General features: G+C 35.1%; 1 protein-coding gene across 1 annotated transcript in view; it reads left to right on the forward strand.

Moving 5' to 3' along the window:
- Window positions 1–17,076, forward strand: part of SLC7A11 (solute carrier family 7 member 11) — a 62,290-nt gene extending 45,214 nt beyond the window's left edge. The window contains exons 7-12 of the mRNA XM_063310266.1: window positions 8,792–8,915; window positions 9,069–9,172; window positions 9,625–9,721; window positions 10,513–10,662; window positions 13,492–13,669; window positions 16,820–17,076. Of these exons, the coding sequence (XP_063166336.1) occupies window positions 8,792–8,915; window positions 9,069–9,172; window positions 9,625–9,721; window positions 10,513–10,662; window positions 13,492–13,669; window positions 16,820–16,887 (721 nt within the window). The 3' untranslated portion in view covers window positions 16,888–17,076. The remainder of the gene's footprint in view (window positions 1–8,791; window positions 8,916–9,068; window positions 9,173–9,624; window positions 9,722–10,512; window positions 10,663–13,491; window positions 13,670–16,819) is intronic.
- The last annotated feature ends 4,768 nt before the right edge of the window (window positions 17,077–21,844 follow it).

Genomic DNA, 21,844 nt, shown 5'->3' on the forward strand with positions numbered 1-21,844 from the left:
AATATGTAGATACAACTTGAAATTTCTCTGTTGGTAGTTTTTTTGCTGGTGGAATCATAGAATAATGGAAATGTGATTTGCTTCTTTGTCATTGTACCTTAATTGTAGGAAGTGAGCATTAGAAAGTTACCAGCTGATAAAGTTTGATCAGCTGTGACATTAACTTCTGGCCATTGCTGGAAAATTCAAATGATATTGTTTCAATTTATTTTGGATTTGTTTTATTTAAATTTGCTAGATTATTTTAGTTATTTTTAATGGGTAATCAGGCAAAACTGGCTTAATTTAAAATTAGGAAATAAAACCATGGTACTTAATGGTTAAAAAGCTACTACCTTTTTTGTTATCATCTGTAGGCAAGAATACACAGTGGGGAGAGCTAAATGTTGTGATAATTAGCAATATGGGTGGTTCTCAGTGTGCTGGTTGTTGGTCAGCTTCTCAAAATTCTCATCCTATTTATGGATTTAGAATTTGGGGGATGGAGAAACTGAATTTTATCATTTTTCCCCCTGAAGAGGACATCCTCGCAAATGTTGACCATTAGCTGTTGCTATAGTATAATAGATGAATTGGCAGACATTTATTTATTTATTTAGGAGTGCTGCTAAAGAAATTAATAAAGGCAGATACACTGGCAACCATGGACATCATTTTGCATCCTGTGCAATATCTGAGGTTGCACATTATTCAGGGACTTTATACATGCAGCTGCCACACAACAATACAAACGTACAACTGGAGGCTAATGAGATCTCTCTTAATGAACAGCCATTAAGGAATTTTTTGATTGTTTCTATTATGAAGTGTTCCAGAACATATTTAAAATGTGCTAATCTCTCTTTTAAATAACATTAACATTTATTAGCATTTTCACTTCTCCTAACTTTTTTTAAATTTTATTTTTCTTAAACAAACAAAAAAGACCTTCAAGACCAACCGAAAGTTGGACAGTGATTATACAGTGATGAAAGAATACCTAGCTATATAATAGTGGTTAAAATAAACTAAACATGAGAAAAATGTCTAATTAACAGAAAAAGATCCATATAATAACTATAGATAACAACATAATGTTAATTCAAGCTTAACATTAAATCTAGGCCATATAGAAACATACTGCATCATCTTTTCATTTTTAGGCACAGAGATTTCAAAAACAGGTAACAGACTCATATCCTAGATCCATTACTTAAAGTTAATGTATTTCCAATTACACACTGTACATTTATCCTGTTTGCCATACGCCAGGTTTGATGGAGGAAAAGTACTTCATGAGATGACAACTTCCATGTTTTAGCAATATCATTCAAACTCACATTAAATATTAACTATAATATTTCTTCCCAGAATTCTATTGACTTATGTAGTGATTTGAAACCAAAACAAGGCTATAACTGGACAAGTTAAAGAACCTTCAAATTACTTACAATACAAGCATAAAAAATATGTCCATTAATTTTTAAACATTATCTGAGGGGGTTCAATAAACCCAAAATAATATTATCTGATTAATTAATTTCATTTCTATTTCATATTCCTTAATACCTGGATCCACTGATTTCCAAAACTGGATATTTTATTATAAACCACCTAGAGTCGCTCTTTGAGTGAGATGGGCAGGGATGAAATTCAAAATATAAACAAATATTCCAATTCTTCTTTCCACTATTCAGATATACTATATAGCTAATAATGTCATTTTACTTTTTACTTCCTTATAAAATTGAATTGTTGATTTCCATTTAAGAATTGCATTTGTTAAGGACCCTAAACTGCAGGTACTTTGGAGGTTGCTAGATCTGGGCCATACTGCATGTTTCAATTAAATATATTGCAAAGCTGATATTGTAAGTAAATCATATTTACTTATAATAAAGTGAGTTCTAGTCCTGCCTTAGGCATAAAAGCTGGCTGGGTGACCTTGGGCCAGTCACTCTCTCTCAGCCCAACTCACCTCACAGGGTGGCTGTTGTGGGGAAAATAGGAGGAGGAAGGAGTATTAGGTATGTTTGCCGCCTTGAGTTATTTATTAAAATAAGAAAGGCGGGATAGAAAATAAATAAAGTTAAAAAAATAAATATTCAACATTCAGTCTTTCAAAATCTTTAAAGCTATTAAAAATCAACAGATTTAAATTGTTGATTCCTTGTGTAGTCCAAACATTCCAATAACACATCTTCTCCACTATTTTCACATTTGGGTTATTCTTCAGCATCAGTTTATCAGGTGATATGGGATCAAAACATAACTGTTCACCTATTAATAACCAAATGTGCCTTGCAGCTTTCAAAGCTGGAAATGAAAATAGCTGATTAGTATACCTGGACCCTAACATTTGCCAAGGTTCAGAAGTGTTATACACTTGCTGTCGAAATTGGCCCAGAGGGAGGAATAATAATAAAGAATCTAATTAAAAAATGTTAAAATAGAAGTCCAGTGATATAGCTGAAAATCTGTAGCTGAAAACATCTTCATTGTAAAATAACCTCAATTTGGACAAAGATATTCTAGGGGCTTTAGCCTGCTATAAAAATTTTCTCATTAACTTACCTATCTGTGTAAAGTATCTAATAGGAATTTCCATTGGATTTCCTGTTATAATATGCCATTAATCTGAATAATTTGAAGAAATGTTCATTTTGAAAACTTTAATTGTGCCCCAAATACTTAATGGAAATTTTAGACATTGAGTTATACGTACTGAAATTGCACCTATGTGTTTAAACATATTTAATTCAACATACTGTGATATATTCAAGAAAGATATAAACCCAAGTATTTTATAGAGTCTGTATAAATTGTAAATCCTAATATCTTAGAGTAATCTAAGTATTATAATAGACCCCAAAGGCAACAAATTAGTCTTGTTCCAGTTAATGGTAATAGAGTATAAATGGTTTTACTGTATAACCTCAACAAATTTTAATAATAATAATATATAAGAATTATAGACCTCCAACAATACAGGTGCCAAAAAGCTCTGTACCATTCACCCGGAACTCCATCCACTCCAACAGTTTTCTGCTGTTTCATAGATTGTTATGTCACTACGCTCACTGTCTCCTTACTATGGCTGCCTATTTTTTTTCTTCTCCTTTGAATGCAATTTGAACAATTGTTCAGCACCTTTTGGCAGCTGTTCTGTTTGCTCACTATTGTCATTAGAAAGAGCAGATCAGGTGACCAGAAGACCAGCAAGTCCATTTTATTCTCTGCTTGATCATGGGTGTCAGAAACTGCTGAACTATACCCAAACTGTGACACAAACCTGGGATAGACACTTACTTAAATGATGTACTTACTCATCATTATCTGAGACTATGGAAGTGCAACAAAAAGAAGCCCTACCTGTGGTTCAAGCAAAGCTTGTGTCAGATGGTGTTGTCATGGGATAATGGCTAATAATTGTACAGTTTGGAAATGAACTGTTTTACCTTCTGCAGCTGTAATTCCTGCCATTTTATTTTTACAACTGATTAGGCTCCTTCATATATATTACATATTCAGATATATTAGGTTACAAGAATGGAACATGTTTTCATAAAAGTTGTTAAGTATATAATAATAATTTTCCTTTTATTTTTGTTTAATATTTTTTATTTCTTCATAGGATATTGTTGGCTTTAATCTCTGCTTCTGACTGGTTTCAATCAATGAATGTATCTTGAATATATATAATGTATCCTGAATGTACATATACATATACATACTGTATACATATGCATATATGAGGAAAGGCAACATTGCAACTGGAATATTGAAAATAAATAATGCTTTTATTTTGAAATAATTGAAAATAATTGTGAGCAAATCAGCATGTGCTTTGCATGCTGAAATATTTCAGTCTCTTCTGTTGACTCATAATTCAACCCACTTTTATCATATTACAGTTTGGCAGTTTTGCAGTTGATATGGATCAAAACAACATCATACAAAACACATGAACACAGCTAATAACAAAATACAAAATAGCAGTAAACAGTCCTTGGAAGCAGAGTTTAACAAAGTATAGATGATGGCCTTTACATTTTTAATAGTTTGGAACCAAGGTATGTGAAGAGCCACCTGCTCATTAAAATCTTAAGTGCTGATGTTATTGCAGCTTCCAGAGTCAATTATGGCTCTACTTAAGAATAGGCAAAGTGAGAGGTGATGAGCAGGCCGGTGACTCACTCTGTCTTTTCTGATACCTTGGTTTCAAACTTTAAAGATTTTAAGGCCATCATCAATACTTTTATATGCATGTGGAAACAGACTGCAAGCTAGGACTACTGTCAAGTGAATCATATGATTCTAGTATATAAGATAAAATAATGCTTTACTCATTACCTTTTGTTTTATATTATATTTTAAGTACCTTGTCATTTCTTCAATCAAAAATAGTTTTAATAATATATCAGCATTTCCTCTCATCACTAGCCTCTGCTTCAAACTTCTGTGCTGTAATATCTGTATTGGGTTATTATCTGCAACAACTTGTCATTGTTCTTGCAGACAACAGAACAGTTATTGTTTTTCTTCATCTCTTCATCTTCTTGTCAACTTTACTGCTTCTGCAGTTGTAATTAGTGCAAAAGTAGTACATATTGTTTGCATATTTTTCCATGTTTCAACTATGTCAAAATGCAGAATATGTTGCAAACATTGAGTGGTGATATTTGGTGACTCCTGATGAGAGGTGATTTTTGATAACTCCTGAAGTGTTACCTCCTAATGACAAGCAACAGTAGTTTATGCAAGTTAACAGATTTTGGGAAATTTAGTATTATTGTATTGTACTGTATTATTATTAATGTATTAGTTATCCTCCAGTTGAAATTTCCGATTTTCTCTTACAATGCTTTGAAACAATACCATTGCCTTGTGTTTATTTCTCATTTGGCTATCTAAGTCACAGTTGAGTCATCATATGTGAATCACAAATTTTAGGAGGAGCAACTTAATCTTACAAAACCCAGGCTAGTTCAGTCTTCAGTCTTCAATACTTTATAGGAACTCCTACACATGAGCAACACCTCTTTATCTTCATAAGATAAGAATACCACACAAATGAGTTTCTTGATTGTGTGGAGTCCTTATGTGTGAATATTTGCTCTTCTGTAGGGAATCCCTGGCAGATATTTAGAATGGACGTCAGGAAATGGTACTATATATGACATATAGAATGGGGCTAGGAGTCCTATTCATGAAAAAATAGGGCTATATGGGCTATACTGTATATAGGGCTGTGATGATTTCTCAGTGAATAAGTATCATATGAAAAAGATACTTGTAATGTTTATATGAACATAATGGCGGCATATAGAATTAAATAATAAGTAAATAATGAGCAAAAGGGGAAATCATTCAGGAAAAGAGGAACACCTTAAGACTTTTGGAAACTTCAATGTACTTAAGTAGACAAATAATTACAAACCCCACTGAAATCAGTGGGCTAAATCACACCTTTTCTTGACTTGGACTTTCAGTTTGTTTGATAATCCTAATGTTTCGATCTTTCTGCCTTGTATAAAGAGAATTCTCTATATACTGCTTCAACTCTATCATTTTTCTACCATCACCTTTCTTTTTTCCCAGCTTAGAAAAGATATCCAATCTTTCATGTTAGGAAAATATAGACACCCCCCCCCCTCTATCTCTCTGGCTTTTCCATTTACAGACAAGACTTTATCAGTCATTAATTAATTTAAAAATCACTCAGAAAAGGGTTTTTCAATTTCAGTGGCCATATCATGAAGTTTATATGTGCCCAACTAATTTATTGCAGAATACCTAATTTACTGCCTCAAAGAAAGAAACTGGGTGTCAGTGTTTCAAGGTGTCGGATGGCAATGTAGCACAAGAACTGAACTGTGGCTTATGCATTGCACAGTGATAGGAGGAACTTTTCAGTTAAAAATGGATATGGGTTGGATAGCTCATTGCTGGAATCATTAAACCAGATATTTCAGATGAGTTTTTCTTTGTATGAACATTTGTCACTGCAAGCCATCAACTAACAAGTAACACTTGCTGGTGTTACATGCTAATGGATTGCAGTTCCCTGAGGGGCCAATTGTACTGGGAGGATGAGAGAAGATAGAAAAACACTGCTTTTACATTAAAGCATTCCAAACTCAGAGGTCATAAAACCTCTTATTCTGCTGCAGGCTGCTAAGAACATGGAGAGTCCCAGGCTTTCAACAGGGTAATAAATGGCACTTGCTAGCTAGTTTTTTAAAATTATTATTATTTTTACTGTCAGCAGAGGCTAGTGCAGCTCAGCATAATGAGACAGGGTTTCACATGCCAGATACAGGCTTAAGAGTGCTTTCTCATGATTGGCTTGTACATTCATATTTGGTTTTACAAAAGAGCATATTAATTTATATACTAGACATGCCCTGTAATTTTTTTTTTTAATACTATCAAGGCAGCGCATAGGACCTTTGATCAAGGAGCTAAAGCGATGGCCTGAGTGAACTTTAGGTGGCTATTCCTACCAGTGTCTATTGGAATCTTAAAATGCCTTGGACAAATTTAGGGGTAGGAAACTGACAGAAAAAGTATCCAGCGAAAGCTGAAGCCCTGTTTTCCCTCAAATGCCTTTGGGCTCTATCTCAGTGTAACATCCATCTGCAGTGTTCCTTTGGAATCAAGATATATGTGACAAGGTTGATGCTGTCACATATCTCTATAGAGCTAGGACCTTTAAAGGTGGGCAGGGTGCCACCCAGTTCCAAAGCCTTAGTAAATCTACTGGATGAGAGTGATGATAAATAGCAATGTTATTACTGTAAGTACTAAGCTGGATGGTAGCAGCAACATCCCTTTCTCCTTGTTCCTGCTACTGCATGCCCAATATCCAGGAACAAGGTGCTTCTTGAATCTGGACTCTCTTGACTCTGGGACTCTAATTCTATAGTTAATGGAGGAAAAATGTTAGAAAAGACATTTCGTAGCCATTTGTCTCCTGCCTTTTTCAAGTGAAATGTTTCAAGATGTAATATTGTATCAGATTTGTTGTGAGATTTCTAAAGAGTATTTTCCATGGCAAATGAATATTTATCACTCACTCAAAAAGCCTACACCTTAAAATGGTTGAATAATCTTGTTATTATTGTTCTATATCCTGAGGAAACTGCTCTGAGACATTCCCAGAAAGGCTATCCTATCTATCAGTCTCTTCTCTCTCACTATCCTCATTCAGCTGCTGTTGGGTTTAACTAGAGTTTTATTATAACAAGTTGAGTGAAGAAGGAAAAAAAAAAGACCACAGTTATGACAAGTTAGGTAGCGCAGCATTTGTGTCTTTTGCTCTCTCAATCAGACTATAATTCAACAGTTCTAATATGTGTAAAGGTAAAGGTAAAGGTTTCCCTTGACATTAAGTCCAGTCGTGTCCAACTCTAAGGGGTGGTGCTCATCTCCATTTCAAAGCTGAAGAGCCGGCGTTTGTCCGTAGATACTTCCGTGGTCATGTGGCCAGCATGACTACACGGAACACTGTTACCTGCCCACCGAAGCGGTACCTATTAATCTACTCACATTTGCATGTTTTCGAACTGCTAGGTTGGCAGGAGCTGGGATTAGCAACGGGAGCTCACCCCGTCATGTGGATTTGAACCGCCGACCTTCCAATCGGCAAGCTCAGCGGTTTAACCCACAGCGCCTCTGCATCCCTTCTCTAATATGTGTAGTTATGCCATTATTCAAGGCTGGCTCTTGTGGCATAAATCATAATCATCACGTTTTAATCACAGGATTTCTGTAGGGTAACTCTCTCCAATCAGGTGTGTTTGAATTATAATTCTCAAAATGTCCAATAAGGTAAGACAACACTGACTGAGAATTTGGTGAATTGCAGGATGAGCCTAAAGAAAAGATCTAATGGTTGATTTCAGCCTGTTTCTAAAATGGCACTGTCACTCTCTTGACCCATTCAAATGGGGCATGTTGAGTTCTGCCTAAATATGTTTCTTCAAATATATCATTTAACCTTCTTTCAAAAATACCATATATGAAATTAATTTATTCATACATTTCAAGAATAAGATGCTAGGGATCCACTTGTCTGGAAATATTCCCGATTACATTTTCTGTTGCCTCTTATGACAATAGTGTCCTGTGAGGTCCACTTGTGAAATGGATCACTGTACTAATGGCCACAAAAGAACTTGTCAAATTGTAGTTCCTTGTTTGGACAGTTTGTATTCAGATCAGTGGTGAGAGTCAATCTTGGATTATCTAGATTCTATCCATCCACTGTTTTTCATGCTAGTGATTTGCCTAAGGCAACTCAGTGGTCCATTTTGATCTCAAAATATAAATTAAGTTACAATTCGAGGATAATTCACCAGAATGGCTCAGAACATAGTGTATCCCACTGGCTCAAACCAATTCTATGCTACCTATAAATTAGAAAGAGGTGAGGATAAATGCAACTTTTTTTTGTATAGTAAATGCCTTGGCTAATAAAGCTAGCTTAAAATGTTTGCCCTAAACATTATCCTGCCTTAGGGTAAGCAACAGAAGCATCATGTTCTGACTTTGCAAACAGAGTTGGGGCAGAATTTGTCTCCTGTTTGCAATTTATCCAGTTAGCAATTATTTATAACACAGAAATAAGTTAATTTGACCTGCGGTATAATATTATAAACAATCAGGTGTCATGTAACAAGATTTATCTTATGTATAAAACCAGTAGTCACAATGAAAATGATGTAACATGAATCAAATATATTTCCTAACCAAATTGCTTTAGTTTTATGTGCAGATGGATAATGCTAAATTTCTTGCTGTTTTTCAGAAATGTGCCACTTGCCATTTGCACATCAATGGTTATTGTCACATTTGGCTACGTCTTAACTAACGTGGCCTATTTTACAACTCTCAGCCCTGAGGATATGCTAATCTCCAAGGCAGTAGCAGTGGTAAGTCATGGTGAAATACATAAAATAAAACTAGGGAGCATTATAATATATTGAAAATAAATCCTTTGAGTATATGGGAAGAACTGAATTTCTAGGATCTATATTTTAATATTTAAGAATATATATTGATTAATTTTTATGTTTTTTGTTAAGACTTTTGCTGAACGTCTACTGGGAAGTTTTTCCTTAGCTGTTCCTATTTTTGTTGCACTTTCTTGCTTTGGATCTATGAATGGTGGTATATTTGCAGTTTCTAGGTGAGTTATTCTTTTGCTAATTATAGGGAGAAGAAAAATGAATGAAATATAGAAATGTATATATGTGTACACACATGAATAAATACTAGACTTATTTCTTCATATGTAAATATCACTGACAGTCTAATGATAGAATAAACACAGAGGGAATATTATACCTTTTCCTTCTGGTTTAACTACCACTGAGCACAGTCAAATAGTAAAATGAATGAAGGCAATAGAACAATTTATAATATTGCACAAATAGATTTTTTTATTATTGTTCCCAATGCCTGGTAATACTTTCATGGGCTTCTGAATTTGTTTTCTCAAATTCTTTTCTGATACTTACACAGAAAGAAATAGTACTATCAAGGATAACTTTGAATGTATTCTGCATTTCTGGTGAGCTGCTTCAATTAATCTTGGTAATGAGCATCTTTAAAAGCTGTCCAAATTTATTTTCCCACCAGGATGTTCTACGTTGCATCCCGTGAGGGTCACCTTCCAGAAATCCTCTCCATGATTCATGTTCGCAAGCATACTCCTCTACCAGCTGTCATTGTTTTGGTAAATCATATAAACAAATGGACTCTTTATCAAGACTGTATAACATGGTCCTGCTCTGAAGCGTTCAGATGTAACTTAAATACTACTTGAAACTTGGTTATTTATTTCCATTTATGTTTGGAGGGATAGAAAGTAAATAATGGGGTGATATATTCAAGAACTTTCTGCTACTTGCATTTAACTCTCACATTCTGGCACCTAAATCAGACCTTGCTATATTTTATTTGAAGGTTGAATGAGAGTGATTAGTTAAACTCTCATTGGAATGACTCTTCTTAGATAGGAAGGCAGACCAGGGAATTCTACAGGAAGCCCAAATGCAAATGTGCTGTTTTGGAGATCTGAAGTACATTCTAGATGTTTTGAAGAAAATGCAAACAGCAGTGATAGAGAAACAACATTATCTATCTATTAAGGCGGGTCTGATCTGTGTCTCTTTGAATGGCTGCTTAACTCCTCAGTACTACGCATGTGTTTTCCCCCCTGGATAGAGGCCCCCTCCTGCCGACCATCAGTACTTGACAACAGCCCTCCTCTTGAAGAAGCCATCTCTAGATCCAGCCATGTTGGATACCAATTGTTCAGTCTACAATTTTCCTCTGTGGCAAAGGTTTTGGAGAAAATGTTAGAACTCCAACTACAGAGTGCTTCAAGGAAGTGGATTAAGTAATTTTTTTTTCAGTAAGGGCGAAAAATATTCAACTTGGCTGTTATGGTACATCTAATACAATGTGAGAAGCAACAACTTGTGCACCAATGAAATATTTCTTAATTTTTATTGTATTTTCCAGTACCCTTTCACTATAATCATGCTCTTCACCAGTGATCTCTACAGTCTCTTGAACTTCCTCAGTTTTGCAAGATGGCTTTTTATAGGATTGGCAGTTGCAGGGATGATCTATCTCAGATATAAACATCCTGATATGCCTCGTCCTTTCAAGGTAACCTCAATAACATGACTGTTTTCCATAAATAAGTTTCTCCCAAACTTGCACCAGCCCTTCTTTCAAAGGAGATCACTTTTAGCCTTTCCTAAATGAAAATATCTTCTTTTCTGGTTGCTCACATATTCATATGAATTTATCTGTCTCTGAGAATATCTCCTGAGGCCTTGCTCAGAACAGCCCCAAACAAGATGGCATTCCTTTACCAGTCTAAGTCCAACAGCAGGCTAGATTCTTATCTTCCATGGTACCCATCACAACCATGGTGGTAAGCAAGTTCAGGAGATGCCCAACAGGCTTTGTGGCAAATGTAGCTACATCCTTCAATAGCAAACTGAGAAACCCACGAGGAATTGCTCAAAATTATCAATACTGCTTCAGTCTTTGCTGCATGTGGCAGTTGCCTGAATTGGCTCTCAGCTCCTGTTTTTAGAGATTAGGTATCACAACTACAAATTAAATGATTTCACTGTTGATTATAAAACAGCTCCAAGGTTTTTTTCCCATAAAACTTTTAAGTTTCAACAAAAGATAAAATATAAAGAAACAGAAAAAAAAAGAATTAAGAAGGAAAGATCAGAAAAATAGCAGAATTAAGAGTGCAGAAAAGAAAAAGAAAAAAAAGAAAAGAATAGAAAAAGAATAGCTTCCAACTTTCTTGGGTACAGATACAAATATAAAATACATTAACCTCTTACTCTAAAATTAACAAAAGTACACAATATTTCTATAATCATAAACAGTTCTAATTGTTAAATCTTTCAGTTTCAAGCAAAAAGTCCAAAAGAGGTTTCCAGGTAGAAACATAGCTAGACAAAGTGTTTTCTTTAATCAAAGTAGTCAGTTTTGCCATCTCGGCCGATTCCATTAACTTCATCATCCATTCTTCCATTGTAGGTATTTGTAACTCCTTCCTGCTGTTATCATATATAAAAACAAACTCCCGTGTTTTATTTCAATTTGTTTATTCATCAAACCTAAAAGGAATACCTCTGGTTTCAATTGTACATTTATTTTGAGAATTCTCTGAATTAAAGTACATGTCTGATCCAAATACTTCTTAGCTTTCTTAAATGTCCACCAAAGATGGTAGAAAGTACCTTCACACTGACTACATTTCCAACATATATTTTGTACTTCTGTGAAGAAAAAATATAGAATCTTATAAGTACATAATGCTATCAGAAGTGGTTATTCATTTCTAAAACACTATTTAACTTGGCAGTCTTTTGCCAGATTATTTATTGATCTTGGGGAGCTGGGAAGTTAATCAATATGTAGTGAAGAGGTTTAAATGGTAGATCATATCCTAGAAATCTTGTTTAATTATAAGACTGATGCCAATAGGCAATTTTAAGATATTACATTCTGATTGCCATTGCTTGTCTCTTATCATTTAAAATAATGGTAGACTAGCAAAGGGACAAAGTGCTAAGGAAAAAAAAGTCATATAGAAACATTTCAAGGTACAGTCTGCACAGATTTCTGAGAACATAAGAATAGCTTTACTGTATGAGACCAAGGCATTTTACGTTTCACAGAGCAGATGCCTTTGGGGTATTTGCAAGCAGGACACGGATGCATACCTCTCTCCCTCTGTTATTCCACCATATCAGTTTGGTCTAGTGGTTAAGGCAACAGGCTAGAAACCAGGAGTCTGTGAGTTGTAGTCCCTCCTTAGGCATGAAAACCAGCTGGGTGAACTTGGGCCAGTCGCTCTCTTTCAGCCCAACTCACCTCACAGGGTTGTTGTTGTTGTGGGGAAAATAGGAGAAAGGAGTATTTGGTATGTTCTCTGCCTTGTGTTATTTATAACAATAATGAAGGTGGAATAGAAAATAAAACACCCATAAATGAATGTGGGCAACTTACAAAGATCAGTAAAAAATGACAGTAAAAGAGAACGGTATCAGGGAGAAAAAAGCCAAACCAATTATACAACAGATAGACAGTTATAAGACAATTGTACAGCAATGAGTGGTGCCACACACTGCCCAGCCCAGTCCCTCTGGGAAGACCTTGGTCTGAAATGCCTTCCCGAAAGACAGCAGGGTCAAGCCATATGGATTTCAGGGAGATGCTGTTCCAAAAGGCAGATGTAGCTATAAAGAAGGCTTTCTGGGTCTCATGAGATGCTGCTGCTTTATATATGGGATGCCAACTCAGTCAGATCTTAAATGGACAATTGGAAAGAGATGGTCCTGCAGATAACCAGGCCATATGCCATGAAAGGGTTTACAGATGACCACCAGTACCTTGAATTGCATTCAGAAGTTCACTGATAGCCAGAGCAGCTTGCAAAGAATTTGTGTTACATGGGCATTCCATTCACCAGTTTAAAGAGATCCTTTTGGTTTTTAGCCACACCAAACACTTTAGTATCATATGTGAATGTGGCCAGTTCGCTGCTCTCCACTAAGTCAGATAATTTGTGAACAAGTTAAAAAGCATCAGTCCCAACACAGATTCTTGAGGCATTCCATTTCTTGCTTTTTTCCACTGAGAAAACTGACCATAGTATAGCATGTGTTGTTAATTAAGTCACCACTGGGATGCATGTTGAATAAAAGTACATTTAGTTTCTTTTTCTTTTAATAGCCACTTGCATTTGCATTGGTCTTCCTGAATATCTGAATTTTCAAAGTTGTAGAGTACTACTATATTTTAATTGTCATGGAATATGCCGCCCAGAGTCCCCTTTCCAGGAGAGATGGGCGGTGATAGAAATTTGAAATATAAATAAATAAATAAATAAAATATTAAATACTACTGTCGTTTAGTAGCCACAATTAGGCTACAATAGTAATTTTTCGGAGTGTTTTCCAGGTGCCGCTCTTTATTCCTGCTCTGTTTTCCTTCACCTGCCTCTTCATGGTTGCACTGTCACTTTATGCTGATCCAGTCAATACTGGTATTGGCTTTGCAATTACACTGACAGGTGTACCTGCCTACTACCTCTTTATCATATGGGACAAGAAGCCAACATGGTTTAGATGGTTTTTAGGTGAGTGAATATTGAGCAAAGTTGTTTCCTTTTTGTATTTTTATTTCTATAAAACAGAATAACTTTACAGCAGAGAATCTTAATTTTTCCTCCTATCTTTAGTATTCTCATTGTCATAGTATGGCATCTTCGTACTTAATTTGATGTACTGTATAAATTGTTGTATTAGTTTAATAAGAGATTAATTTTAGTAATACAGTAGAACTTATATCACACAATTCATAATTTGGAACACAGTTGCGTTCCCATTTCTAATCCTATTTTACATCCAAGAGACAATGGCTCTCTAATTGTCCTATGACTACAGAACCAGCTGTGTGTCTGTCTGTCATATGAAATGCAAGAGCTGGCTGGTGATTCCTAATGTCTGTTAAAAAAGAAGACAACTCATTTGGCTAGGTATATATTCCTGTATGTATGCAGTGGAGCATTCTCCCATGAAGTCTCTCAAATATAATGTCTTCTTCCAAAAGACAAGGGGAAATCTCTTGCAATATATTAGAGATTATAGTATGACAATAACTGAATAATTGTTAGGAAACATCTCTGAATGTGCAGCACTATATTATTTTTTATATGAATTGCATAGAAGAAACCAGTAGACATTTTCTCACATTTACAACTTTATCTCACCAAAGCTACAATCCCTTTTCTGCTGGTTAATACAATAATTGATTTTTTGAATTCATGTTTTATTTCAGTGGTTTTATATATCCTGGCCACCAGGAAGCAGTGTGCAAATGGTTTTAGTCTTATGGGGACTCATCAGCTACAGACAACCATTATAGTTAGTATCAGATCATATGGAGTACAAAACCCTCTATTGGGAATTGGGTCAATGTGCTTTTATGCAGTGCACCTTGTTTAATAAGCAATAATGGCCTTGGTTGTCAAAGATTGGCAGGAAGGATATAGACAGTCTGTGAGTAGTATATATTTTCATTATTCTGGACTGTCAGTTCCATGATTATACCACCAGAGAGGGGAGACTATTTCAGTATACTGTATATTTCTGTTGTTTTTATATTACTGACCACCAGAAGGCAATGTATGACCACTTTTCTCTTTACTGAGACTTAGCAGGTACATGCAGCCAGTTAAGTTAGTAATAGTTCTTAAGTGGTTCAAAACCCTCTAGCTACTCTTAAGTCAAGACCTCTTTTGTTTCAAAAGACTTGGCAGGACTTGGCATAATGGGTTTAAGTTGAAGGGAGCTCAGATGCCAGCTGAATATTAGAAAGAAGCCAGCTAGTCTCCTGTCAAGGATCCTTTACTTTGCACTCCTGTGAAGAAGAGAATGTTGGGCTTGAAGGCCTAGTGGCCTTATCTTTTCAATAGAAATCCCTGTGAAAATCTCAACCCCTAGCAATTCAGTGAATTTTAGGAAACTTTTTCAGTCTAGACCATTAGGAGTCTCTTATACCACAAAGCTAATTTTGGCTTGGGGGGCATTGTCAGGGTAATGATGGGATAGGAACATATAAACCATCACTTTCTATGTATTGCAGTCCTGATGAAAATATCAGTACCTGTGATTCTTCTAAAAAGAATTTCCTTAATGTAGCTGCAATTAATTTTAATTAGGTATACTTTGACCCACAGAGTTGCTGCTGCTGCTGCTGCAGAAGGAAGAATCTACAGTCTGTTTGTGTAGTGGTGTGTCTGTGTGTGCATGTGTGTGTATAGGTGTGTACATGCTAACAGGCTGTTTTTAAGAGTGTGAAACTGAATACTTACCAGATATCCAAAAATGGTATTAAAAGATGGTTGCTAATTAATGTTAATATATAAAGTTACAATGGCATTGTTGTTTTTAATATTTTCAGTATCCACAATAAACAAAACTATTGCTTGCTAGCAAAAACGTCCTCACAGCTTTATTTATTTACTTATATGGCTTTACAAGTATTGTTTTCTTTAAAGAATTGATATAAACAAAAGGAATATAAAACAGATTTGTGTGATGGGATCACTGCCACTTATCAAACATTGTGTCTATAGGATTCTGTAGCTATTTCTCTTTGCCTCAGAAGAATCAGTGGGAGAGAGTTATTCTTTCATCAGATAGTTAACAGTTTCCCAAGCTTTTGGACTGTAGTTTCATAAATCAGTATGGCCACAGGATGCCAGTGTTGAACCATTTCATTTAGGTAAAAAGCATAATATTTTTGAGATTTCTGCTGTTAGTAACAATGCAGTGAATTTTTGAGCCCTGTGAATATTATTGTTTCCTGGCAGGGGAAAATATAAATACCCATTAGTGAAACAGACAGACCCTGCAAACTCAGTTTAAATTTGGTATACAAAATAGTTTGTTAATTAAAATGCTATGCTTCAATCTCATGGATAATATCTATTGGCAATCTAATGGTAATTATTTTGTTAAGAAGACAACAATACTTAAAAAGACAATAGTCTGTAAAGCTCTTTTTTTTCATGGATATCGATAATCCTATAGGAAGGTAACCATAGACCTCTGTTCCTTCCTAAGGCAACAGTGATTTTGATCCTAAGACAAGTTACTTAAATATGGATAGTCATCAACCCCTTCTGCATGCTGTCTTAATTTGGTCAAAAATGTTCCCTGGTTTTCTAAAAAGAGTTTTCAGGAAACATTAAATGGTTTTATGTAAGGAAGAGGGCATAGGAAACTAGTTCAGTAAGACTTATTCTAAGATACAAATTTCAGTATAAATTAATTTATTTCAAGATTCAAGCCAACACCTTTTAGCAGTGCCAAATGAACATGTGAGGACTGAAACATGTTGAAACATCTTGGCACACTCAAATGGTGTGTTCTCACAGGATTTTTAGTATACATTTAAAAATCTGCTTTTAGGAGATAGCCTTTAAAAAGTAAGACATTTAACAAAATGAATCACCAGACTGTTTTTATATACATTTACTGCAACAAATACTTTGGGTTTGAATTAAACTGTCAGTTGCTTTGTTTGAATTTTGAATTATCTATCTATCTATCTATCTATCTATCTATCTATCTACCTACCTACCTACCTACCTACCTACCTACCTACCTACCATCTATCTATCTTATAGTCCTATTCACATTGATCTGAAAAAAGTTCTACTGACTTTGAACTTACATCTGAGTAAACATGAATAGACTCTCCTATATTTTTTTCTTCACAGACAAAATGACATCAACATTGCAAATAATCTTAGAAGTTGTTCCAACAGAAGAGAATTCAAGTTTGTGATCTTCAGCTAGAAGAATCTGCTTTGTTAGTCAAGAATCCAAATTCTTCAACAATTGAATGAAGAATATTTTCACCAAAAGGCTTTTTTAAAAAAAAAACTTTTATTGGAAAACTTGGAGAAATTATATTGGGGCATGAGTTTTAACCTGATACTTCATGAGAACTTTAAATGGAATTGTTATGGATGTATGTGTGTACACATACAAAAAAGTTATCTGATACTGTATCAACAGTTTTGTAGGCAACTGTTTTAAAACTATTGTGAAACAGTGCCCAGGCCCGCGACTAGGGTTTGTGTCACCCAGGGCAAACATGGATTCCACGCCCATTTTGGCACCCCCAAGCTCATTTTGGCACCCCCCCCCCCCAGTGCGGCACCTGGGGCACATGCCCCGCTTGCCCCCCCTAGTTGCGGCCCTGACAGTGCTCATCTTCTGTTTTGCAAATGGAGTTGATGTGGTATTTGCTATATTTTAAATATAAGAGATCCAGTTTTTCATACTGGTATTTACTATGAACATTTGTTTTAAAAATGTTCATGATAACTAGAAATAATAGAATGGATTATATGTGATTTCTGTGTGCTGGACTTGAAATAAGACAAGAGTAAAAGAGTTCTATTAATACAAAATTATTCCATTATTTGTTTTTTTTTTAAATCACACTTTTCTGTTTCATTGAGAACACCATTGCATTAAAACAACAACTCTATTTCCCCCTAACCAGTTCTGGTTAGGACTGCTGAATTGTTTTGGCACTCCTGCTTTAGAGGAACATAGCATATGATGGGTAGAGAGGCATACACAACAAAAGTAACTTCTATTTGAGGTGATTTAGGCAGATTTGCTCCATTTCACTGTCTCTTTATTGCAAATCAGCATAAATCCACTATTCATCTGAGGTGCTTCCAGATCAGCATTTGATTGAGGAAAAGCAACCTAGTTTGTGCCAGGAGTTTTGTAGTAGAATTCCCATCAACCACTCTGGAAAATGACAAGGGCTTATAGGAGTTTTATTTAAAAAAATTCTGGAGGACACTACATTGTCTATCCCAGCTTTTATGATGCAATTACCCTGCTTGCATATGTGGGCAGACAGACACCATTATCTTCTACTTATGTACTATATTTATTTTAATCAGTTTAAGTCTTGTGTGTTTTCCTCTGCTTTTCCATTTTTTTCCCACCAAAATATTTGAGATGGAATAGTTCCACAGTATCTTCTAACTGGTAGCCCTGAGAACTGTATTTCTAGAAGCATTTTGAATTGTTGGTGATACTTTTAAATCTACTAGCAGATATGGGCAGCCTCTTTTTCTGCAGAAGAAGGTTTCATTTCTTCCAGAGTAATTTGCTGGGACCTTTATTCTGAGCAGGGCTGAAGCAAGCAGTGAATAAGTCCTGGATCAAAAATTAGTGGGAATACCAATTTTCTCTCTAATGTACTCTCATTTTCCCCCCTACTTTTCCTCTGTACTAAGAAACAAGCTATGGGGGAAGGGAGATATTATTCTCAGCAGATCCTTTGAAATTAAGCATAAAGCTATGAAATAAGTGCACAAATGGCTTGCTGTGTAGAGATGAAGGTTATTCGATATAAAACCATCTCTGATCCTATCCACAGAGTAGCCCATTTCAAATCACTAATATAAAACCAATGGGATGCTTGAATGCAGTAGCTGTGGCAATCTGAAAATGATGGTTTTTACTTTTGACTCATTCTGACTGCACCTTTACCTCTTTTGGTAATAGTTTCTTACATCTCAGAAGAGTATCAAGGATTGTGATACTCTAACAGAACTATTAATTAATTAAAATATATAGAAATTTATGAAGATCATAAGGGAGGTTTCCGTCTTTCCTCTATGTGTTGTATGGATGTGTATGTATGGTAAAAGCTTAATAATACATCTTAATACCAAATTATTGTTAAATATTCATTCATCATGTCTATCTAGTGCTATTCAGTATATTTTCTGCCAAAGCTTTAGTTATTTAAAATTCTAGGAACCTGGAATTGTTTCCAGAATCCAAAGGACCATGCTCTTAATTATGGGCATCTGAAGCAGTCTTAGAATACTGTCTTCAAAGCCAATCCTTTTTTTAAGAATGGGAAAGAGCTGAAAATAAGTTTGCAATGTCACAGGGCTATACTATTTTTAATGTGACATAGAGATAACAGCCTTGTTCTTTCAACCCACTAAACCATCCTGGTTTGGTGTATTTTGGCTTAAAATATTGTGCAAATCTACCTTTGTTGGTAAATTAACTTACAGCTTAGTGTTTTTTTGAGCCCATCAATTGTGATTATTTAACAAATCATGATTAAGCAAACAATAGCTTGACATGATGTGTAAATCTGGTCACTTTTCACTCAGTTTTGCTGTATAATAATATCATAGTTATCTCATGATAAGAAACAGAAATAAAATGGTATCTTACTATCCTCCATTGTTGGCCATAACAATTAACTTTATTGATAGTCATAATTTCTGTCATAATTCCTGAACAGTTGGTACCATATTTAATTAGTTGTAACATATAGATCTTGAAAGGAAATTCCTCATACTATCATATTTAGGAAATCCATTTATAAATGAGAAGTTATTCCATTTTTCTTGTTTCATCAGAAACTCCTTTGTCTTTTTCTTTCTTTGCTTTAATATATAGAATCTTTAAGTGTAAACTTGAAACAAGAAGTTGCTCAAAGCAAATTTATTGATGTTGACAGCATTCTGTTCAATGTCTTCCTGTTGTTTTTTTGCATTTAGCCACACAACATTAAGTAAAATAGTTTCAGGCATCACTTTTTTGTAGGATTAGTGGCCCCAAAACAGGCTCTGTGTCCTTAGAGATACTGCCTTCTTCATTAATTGTGCAGTTTTATATTCTGTGCACAGTGAATTATTTGTAAAGTAATAGTGTGACTTTTAGAAAAGCACACAGGAGGCTTATTATTCTAATTAATAATTCCATCACATGAATATTTATAATCATTATAATAATACAAAACTGTATTAATGAGGTACCGAAGGAGAATAGTTTGTAAAGGTATGTATAGCCGAATGAAACCCAGGGGATAAACAGCATTGTCTGGGAAATAAAGTGATGACCGCTGGGTAAAGATAAAAGTTCCAAATCTTCCAGAACTATTGCAATACAATAGAACATGGATTACTGTGCTACTGCCATAACAGAGTGAAGATACAAAAGATGTGATTTAAGAGGGAAGCATGGTATGATGGAGTACAGTATCGAGCAGCACCTTCAGTGCCCTTTCCTGTTCCTTCCAGCTGATCAGTCTTGGTTAGGAGAAATACATTCAGTGGGACTGCTGCCTTTTCTAAGGAGCTGGAGGGGAGGAAGACAATCAATTATTTGCACTTCCATCTGCTGTTCATTCATTTTATATCACAGGTCACATGTACTTAGGACTAAATAAATATTGATACAGAAGCTACAAGAAGCTTTGTATTAACATGACCTTAGAGCCCAATCTGCTAGAAATTGTTTTATGAATAAGGCTGGTAAGAACTGATGCAAAGTTGTACGTGACTCTCTATTACTAATTCTCTTCTATGTACTTTGTGCTATATAGCATGTATGTTGTTTAACTAAACCACCACTGGAATTATCCTCTGCTATCAAGATGAATTCTCAACAACTTCTTTGACTAATTCTCTGTAGCTATTTAACAAAACTGAAAAATGTGTTCTCTTTTGCTTACCCGGTTATAATTCAGTCACATTTGGAAGAGTTGATGCAAACTCTGCAAACTTGCTTCTTTTCAAAAATTATATAAAGCATTGGTGCAGAACTAACACTGCTCAGGGTTACATAACTATAAGTGTTAGATTGTGAATATTAGCTACTAGTATTAATGGCTAAATGGCTGCTATTAATGGGATTTAAGTGGAACTAAGGACAGATATAAACCCTGCTGAGTTCAATGGAGTTTTTTCCCACAGAAGATATGCAATGGATTTTAGTTATAGGACAGTTATATGGTATCAGGTCCTTACAGTATACGGACATTATACAGAATGAATAAACTATTAATCAGTTTATGTTTTGATTCAAAAGGCATTTACTGAGAAATTAACCCCTCTTAATATAATGATGTATGTGTGTCTATGTGTGTATTTACTTATGCTGTATTCAGCATGAATTCATACACTGCAGGAGGGAGGCCTCGCTGAAGGTTATGGACTATCATCTATCACACTGGACCAGTGTGCTTTGGTAGATAGAAGTTGTTATTCCTTCCTGCATAGGGCTCAGAGTGAGTGACTGTTCCAAAGCCACCTAGCCAGGTTCCATGCATAAGGTAAGATTACAAGCTGGTTATCCTTATTCCTTATTTCTAGTGTAGCACCTTAAACATTAAACCACTCCAGCTGTCATTTGCTGTGCTTTGAAAATTATTTAGAAAATGTCTGTAATTTAGACTTTGCACAAGTAGCCACCTCTTTTCATTAAAGCAACCCATATTTTTTTCAGGTTTCTGAGCCAGCCTGGATGGCTGCTAGAAGGTATAACTACTTTCAGGTCTCAATTCATTAAAGTTAATGTGACCCTTAAAACTGTATCAGAATGGTGAAGAAGCATGAAATAGAAGGGGTTGCTCTAACGAATAGTACAGAAATAGTATGCTTTTGTGTGGTCCAAAGCAATTCTTCCTAACTTCAAAAACTTAATTTGGGCATTTGTGCAAATTAAGCTAAAACTAATATGTTCATTATGTATGTTCAGTGTGTGTGTGTGTGTGTGTGTGTGTGTGTATAGTATATGTTATATTCATATGATATAATACATATTGTATCATTAAAATTTTATATTTTTGTGGGTCTTGTGTAGCTCACTAGTATCAACTATATATTTTTAAAATTAAATGGTATTATTGAAAGAACTGTGTATTTCTCAAGGTACTTGTGTTTCAACAAGCATTTTTTTGATCT

This window comes from Candoia aspera, chromosome 8, assembly GCF_035149785.1.
Source record: "Candoia aspera isolate rCanAsp1 chromosome 8, rCanAsp1.hap2, whole genome shotgun sequence".
Classification (NCBI taxonomy): Eukaryota; Metazoa; Chordata; class Lepidosauria; order Squamata; family Boidae; genus Candoia; species Candoia aspera.